An 8,046-nucleotide genomic window follows, 5' to 3' on the forward strand; every position below is an offset into this window, starting at 1 on the left:
ATGAAGACCATGGGAAGGTTGATGTGATGAAGACCATGGGAAGGTTGATGAAGACCATGGGAAGGTTGATGAAGACCATGGGAGGGTTGATGAAGACCATGGGAAGGTTGACGAAGACCATAGGAAGGTTGATGAAGAACATGGGAAGGTTGATGTGATGAAGACCATGGGAAGGTTTTTTGATCGGCATCATGATCTTGTTAGTAAATATTCAGTTCTTTTTGTTGTTGACAATTTTTGATATGATGGTATTATATGAGTTAGACTCTACCCGTATTATCACGGCGGATGTCGTCAATGCAGCAGAGAACGCTTGTGTTTCTAGAACACCTAGTCTTATCATCTTTGTAAGTGTGTCTATGTCAATTTTTAAATCTATTAATATCTTTGCCTTATTTTATCAATTTTGAGTGCGAAATATCAATTCGTTTGCATGTCGATAGATTTTGGTTATCAATATGGATATACATGTATATCACATGACCAAAGTCAACTTCGTTATAACAAATTTCTGAGGACCATTAAAAACACTTTGGTTTTCGTTATTCCCGATCGCAAGGTCAAGGATAAACATAATAACAAGACAATAGTAACAAATACCGTGTTTTTAATTCAGAGCAACTGTATTTGATTGCTTTCTTCCACACGATTCTGATAGGGTCGGAGAAGTGTATTACTTATCTACAGTGTACATGTATTTTGATGTAAACAAATACTTTCTCAAGTATATATTATACATCTTTATAGATATATCAAAATCGATCTGCTCCCAAATACTGTATGCATCTGTATTATACATTGTATGTACATCTTTCAGATACATGTTTTTTTCCAACATTCTCTCCCAGTATATCACACATTTACATCGAAAGAGATGTGTATTGGTATTTATTAATTAACTTCTTGCATATTGGTAAAAATATGAAAAAACGGCCCAATCAATATCACTGGAAAACTTGGCCAATATGGGCAAAACGGTGCCAATATCCATATTGGCCCAGTTTTCTCGTATTGGCTCAGTTTTTCGATAGCATCCAGTAGTACAGTATGAAATTCTGAACAGGGTTATCTGCCCTTTTCTCTCTTATCTAGTACAAACATATCAGGAGGTAACATTACCATCACTCTTATGCCGCCACAGAAACAAATGAAATATTCCCATCAGTCTAGATCTCTATCCAGCTCTCAAAAATAAATCAAATTAATTGATTCTTGTTAGAATGTTTTTATTGAATTAATTATTGTCATTAAATTTGTTGAACTGACTATTACATGTATTGTTGTCATTTAATGTTATTGGCAAAAATATGAGTTTTTTCATATTTTTACCAATATGCAAGTAAAATGTAGTTAATTAATAAAAGAGTCATTAATCAGCCAATTCCATATTGGCCCTGTTATTAGGCCTCGGTATGTCGAATTGGCCCTTGGACTGCGGCCTCGGGCCAATATGACAGACCTTGGCCTAATATTAATAACCCTATAATATATGTATGTCACAATCAAAACAATATGATTGATATGTATTTTATAATAAAATCCTTCTCCAGGTATTATATATTGAAATAAGTGTATATAGATATATTTCACAAATATATTTGATAACGATATATATCTGTTTACAAATTGTTTACTGACATATATATACATCCGTATTGAATTGCTATGAATCACACTCTTTACTGCTACTGACCACATGGTCCTATTTACCAACAGATAGTATCACGTGGCACGTGGACACTGTGACGTACAGTACATAAATATATACAGTATATAATAATGTACTTATACCTGGACACGCCTGACCGGACACGCCTGACAATAACATATGGTTATCATCGAAATGTTGAATCCTTCGTATCGACTTTCAACTAATTAAATCTGTCCGTTTAATTTCAAATAACACCTGTTCATGTACATGTGTTTATTTAACTATCGTAGCTTCAATTGGACAACTGGACAGTCTACCCGTACTCCTTTGACGTCACAGTCCCGAACGCGTCTGGTTTGTACTCATTCTATTCTTATATCTGCAATTACCTAACTTCAATTCAATTCAATTTATTTCTCTTTAACCATACATAACAGTACAGAGAAAACATATTTACACAATACAAAAGTTATATACAGTTGTTCAGCCAGTGTATAAAGTATGCACACGCAGACTGTATCAATTAGTTTATCAAAACATCTGATATTTAACCATATCGTTACGCATGATACCATTTTATATAATTTCAAATCAACAAAACGATCAAGTCAAGATGAACATGATGTGTAACATCATGCTATGGAGGACACATTGCTAAAGATAATACTAATGAATTTACAGAGTTTTTTCAATGTATTTACGTGGTTTGAGTTCATAAGATCTCTAAATTTTAATATGTTCGGCCTTGTATAATAATATTTATTTAGATATAATTTTCTATGCGCAGCTAATGACTGGCATTCTAGCAGATAATGGAATTCATCTCCTATTTGTTGACTATTACAAAAAGTACATATTCTTTCGTGGCGTTCAATATTATTCCACCTTCCAGTTTCAATAATCAGTCTATGATTTGTAGTTCTGAACTTACAAAAAGTATTTCTTTCTTTATCTGTAAGAACGTCTAGATAGCATTCAAAACCAAATTTGTTTTTAAAAATTCTGTAACAACCAGACTTAGAAGAATTAAATACATCATTATCCCACTGCTGTATAAACTGATCATGGAGTGTTTGTTTTACATATGACTTTATCCAAGAAGTATCTAATTCCTGGATATACTGGATATTCCACACATAGCTAATACCACATTCATCTAATAATTGTTGTATATAACGTATATAGGGAACATTATTATTACGGTATTGGTTTAGACATAACAGTTTATAAGTTATTACATTTAGTTTGTTTTCTTTTGAATTAATCAATTGAGACCAATAGGTCAACATTCTCGTCTTAACTGAGATATTCAAAGGATAAGCTCCAAGTTCACCATAAACCATAGACGTTGGTGTACTTCGTTTGACCCCTAATAATAACTTACAAAACTTTAAGTGCGCTCTCTCAATGACTTGTAGATTTGTAAAACCCCAAATCTCACATCCGTATAACAATATAGGTTTTACAATTTTATCATACAGATCATATATACACTGAACAGATAGGTTATATAACCTTCCTTTCTTTAAAACATCATACATAGCAATTGTTGCTTTTTTAACATTGTAATTTTTAGCTTCATTAAAAGAACCTGTGCGTGAAAAAACAGTGCCCAGGTATGAAAAACTTTGGACAATTTCTATGTCTTCAGTATCAAATTTGAATTGTAATCTGTTATTTAGACGACCTTTACTGACTATCATACATTTTGTTTTCTCACTGTTAACTTTCAGTCTCCATATTTTACAATATTCACTAAAAACATTTAGCTGCATTTGCAGGTCTTCTGGGGTGTCAGAAAATAAGATTGTATCGTCAGCATACAACAAAATAAATAGTTTAATATACATATGTAAATCAACTTCAAGTTGGTTTGTCAGGCACTGTAAACCGGTAACATTATTTCTAGTCATAAACTCCTCAAGGTCATTCAAATATAAACTAAATAAAAAAGGAGACAAGTTTTCCCCTTGCCTCAATCCATTATTGCATGCGAAGAATGCAGAATTCTGACCATTAAATGATATGTTAGATTTAATACCTTGATACATATTGTAAATAATTGTATACATTTTGCCATTTATATGATTTAACAACATTTTGTTCCACAGACCATTTCTCCAAACTTTGTCAAAGGCCTTTTCAAAATCAATGAAAATACAGTACAGCTTCTTTTTCATCATATTAGTAAGACTAATTAGGGAATACAGCACAAAAATATTGTCTATAGTTGAATACTTCTTGCGAAATCCAGCTTGGTTTTCACATATTAGATTAACTTCGTCGGAATACTTTAATAGTCTTGCATTTAAAATACTTGTGAATAGTTTGCCGATGCAACTTACAATAGTAATCGGCCTATAATTTTTAGGGTCTGAGGGAGAACCCTTATTTTTATAAATAGGTACAATAGAGCCTCGAAGCCAGCTTTCTGGGATTTTCCCTGTGCTAAAAATAACATCAAATAATATAACATAGAGATCAATCATTTTAGAGGGCGAATATTTAATATATTCATTAATGATGAGATCATCCGAGCAAGCCTTATTGTTTTTCAGTAGCTTAATAGCATGTTCCACCTCCTCTCTGGTTATATTACTATTTAATACATTATTTACAGGACCCATATCAATATCATTATTATCAAACATGTTATCATCTACTCCAACATTTAAGGTTTTAAAGAAATTAAAAAGCGTGTCAATCGATATGTTACCTTTTTTGTTTTTATGTGTACTATTAGAACTTTTAAGTAGTTTCCAGTAATCCCGTGCATTACTACTTTTCATATCTTTCAACTTACGACGGAGGTCTCTTCTGAATTTATTAATACTTTTATCCATTGTATGTTTGTAAGATTTTTCTGATTCTTTATATTTATTGAAGAAATAATCATTTTTGTGACGTCTGTACATACCTTTATGGCGTCGGAATAACTTCCTGGCCGCCTTACATTCACCGTCAAACCAGGGTTTAGAATTTGATTTTGGCTTTTTACATATATTAGTATGGTTATATTTGTATATACCAAAAGTTGACTTAGCAGCACTTACAAGCACATCACTACAGTCTGCCATAAGTGTATTGACATCTAGGTCGTTCGTATTATTGCATTGGTTAATTGTATCAATAATATTCTGAATTTTGTCATCGTTTATATTCTCAATAAAATGTTGGATTTTCTCAGTCTCCCAGTTTTTAATACGTTCAGTATAATCTGTTGTATCATGTGTATTAATGTTATCATTGGTAACTGTATTGGCCATACCACCTATAGTAAGAGTTAGGGGACAATGTGCATCTGACATAAGAGGGCTAAAATCTAAAACATCAAAGTCACGTATGCGTTTTAGGAGCTCAGAGGAACATATGACATAATCGACAACGCTAGAACTTTTACAGGTGTACTTACCTATATCTCTATCACGACCAACTCTACCATTACAGATAAAAATGTCATTATATTTACAAAAATCCAATAGTCGATTCCCAAAATTATTTTTGTGTAAGTCCTGACTTTTTCTGTTCTTAGCAAAACCGGAATTTTCAAATACATTCATGTATGTAACTTCATTTAGGATTTCAGCTGTTAATTGATCTCTATCGTCTATTTCATTGTAATCAATAAAATCTACAGAGCTCGCAGTTCTTGCATTAAAATCTCCTAACAAACACACATTTTTGTAATTAGCTGATAACCTCAAGTATTCAGTTTCAATTTCCAAATATGGATCACCAATACAGTATGTAGAATTCTCGGGTGGGACATAAACCATTCCAAATAAAAAATCATCATCACTTTGTAACTTCGCGCCATCTAACCTAAACCAGCTTACGTATTGACTATCACTTTGTACTTCATAGACATAATCTTCCAAGTCATATTTATATGCTATAACTATACCACCCGACTTCACTTTTTTAAACTTTGTCCTATTTTTCATTACAGTTTTAAAACATGGCAAATCAATGACATCTAAATCATCAGTTTTGGATTCACAGAGACATAAAATATCAAAACTATTTACAAATTCACGAAACTCAGGATATTGAGCTTTTCTCACTAAGCCACAAACATTTAACGACAGTATTTGTATTGTACATGCATTATAGTTACTTTTTCCACCACCACCATATGTATTAATCGGCTCGTTTGAAACCAAACTAGTGTCTATATTTTGCCCTCCGGCGCGTCCCTATTCGTGCTGATTTGAAATCACCCGTCTACGTTTCGAGCGCGGTTGTTGAGTGGGCGTATGCTGACTGGCCATGGGCTGAACATCCGGGCCCTTATATAGTACACCATCTATGTACAGCTGATCTCTGTTCAACACAGTTTTTTTCCCGTTTTTCCTAGCTTCTTTCGCTACCGGATATAAAATTTTCCTTTTGTCTTCAATTTCCTTTGGAAACTGTTCGTTTATACCAAAATGTGACCCTTTTAGTTCTTTAGCACTCCGCTTGACTCTCAGTAAATCCTTGTAGTAAATAAACTTTGCTATGATTGATCTTGGCCGTGTACCGGTACGCCTGTCGCGTTGGCCGATTCTATGGACGTTGGCCATAGCAATGTCATGGGCGTTTACAATTTTGAGTTTACTTTCAATGAAATTTTTCAATGTTATTTCATCATCATCTAGACTCCGATTTTGGTCCCAAATTTTCTCTGGAATACCTGAAAATATCAGATTATACTTCATGCTCCTGCACTGTGCATCAGTAGCCCTATCTTTCATTTCCTCTATCATTTCGTGCAATTCATCAACTTCATCTAGGACTTCATTTTCATTTTTTTCCAATTTGTCAATGCTTTTCTTCATGTTTGTAACGTTTCTGCCGACTGTATCATTTGCAGCCTTTACCCGATCCATGATATCACTGTTACCCTGTATGTCACTTTCCATGTCCCTTATCTTATTTTTCATACAACTGATATCTGTTTCTGATCTTTCTACCCTCACAGTTAGGTTGCCGAGTTTTGTGTTAATCTCCTCGAGAGTGCTGGTATTTTCCTCAATTTTAGACAGTCTTGATTTCACTTCAGTAAACATTTCAAAAATAGAATTGATCGTGTTTTTCATTGTTGTGGTTTCAGTACTGACATCAGTTTCACTAAATAATGTTTCCCTACACTCTGCTAAAACTTTGGATGTAGACATACCTGTATTGTCCAGTGCAGCCATATTGGTGAGTTCAAGTCCTCAGAGTAAGATTTTCAAATCACAACAAAAGTTCATTTTCCCGGATAATTCCCGAATTTTTCCAGAATAATACCGAACAGGATGCTAATCCAACACTTACACAGCATTTTCAACAGTTTATAATGTTAATGACCCTACATTTTAGATAAAAACCAGCAAATTTCCTCTCCCAGATTTTTCATGTGTGTAGACACCTGGCTGAACACTACTAAAGTAGTGACTGGAACAAAATCTGGTAAACACCACACAACATGGAACAGTAGAAATAAAATTAGTACGCGACCCTTGACTCATAAACCGTGAAAACATTCTGATTAATGACAAAATAAACATGTTTACCAAACCGCTGCCGTTATTGCCTGTACCTACTATCATACGCAACAAGGGACACAACTCGAACACATTGTTATAATATACACTAGTATATAGTTTACATGTTCTCTTTCTTTGCCGACTAAGTACAACACCAGACAATTTCGTTCATTAAATAACAATATATGTATATAAATACATACACACATACATTGTTTATCTAGTTACTAGTCTGCTTTCCGTCTTTGCTCTCTTATACCTTACTCATCGGATACACTCCAAACATTTAGAACTCAGACATAAAGACTCTTTAACATCAGACGCTTAAATGTGTCTCAATCTTTACTTACAACGTAACCAGCATAGACAGTTTACAACTAAACTGTATGATTATTGTAGATATTTAAATTTTCAAAACTGTTATTTTCCATTTTAATATCAACATCCCTGACTCACCTACATCAGTGTGACACGTTATTATTGATTCTATATTCAAAGACTTGTTCCCAATATCATCACGATTTCCGAAGCTAATGTCGACAGCTGTCAGAAAACGTGAGCTGAAGGTTGATGAAGACCATGGGAAGGTTGATGTAATGAAAACCATGGGAAGGTTGATGAAGACCATGGGAAGGTCGACGAAGACCATGGGAAGGTTGACGAAGACCATGGGATGGTTGATGAAGACATGGGAAGGTTGATGAGACCATGGGAAGGTTGATGAAGATCATGGGAAGGTTGATGAAGACCATGGGAAGGTTGATGTGATGAAGACCATGGGAAGGTTGATGAAGACCATGGGAAGGTTGATGAAGACCATGGGAAGGTTGATGTGATGAAGACCATGGGAAGGTTGATGAAGACATGGGAAGGTTGATGAAG

At 34.1% G+C, this 8,046-nt stretch overlaps 1 protein-coding gene across 1 annotated transcript; it reads right to left on the minus strand.

Moving 5' to 3' along the window:
* Nucleotides 1-2,045: 2,045 nt before the first annotated feature.
* Nucleotides 2,046-6,834, minus strand: LOC117321169. Its single transcript, XM_033875635.1, has one exon. The coding sequence runs from the start codon at nt 6,832-6,834 to the stop codon at nt 5,848-5,850; it is 987 nt and encodes a 328-aa protein (XP_033731526.1). The 3' UTR covers nt 2,046-5,847.
* Between the last annotated feature and the right edge of the window lie 1,212 nt (nt 6,835-8,046).

The sequence above is a fragment of the Pecten maximus genome, unplaced genomic scaffold, assembly GCF_902652985.1.
Source record: "Pecten maximus unplaced genomic scaffold, xPecMax1.1, whole genome shotgun sequence".
Classification (NCBI taxonomy): Eukaryota; Metazoa; Mollusca; class Bivalvia; order Pectinida; family Pectinidae; genus Pecten; species Pecten maximus.

Coding starts and splice junctions, on each gene's coding strand:
- LOC117321169 (XM_033875635.1), bottom strand. CDS start 6,834: ATGGCTGCACTGGACAATACAGGTATGTCTACATCCAAAGTTTTAGCA.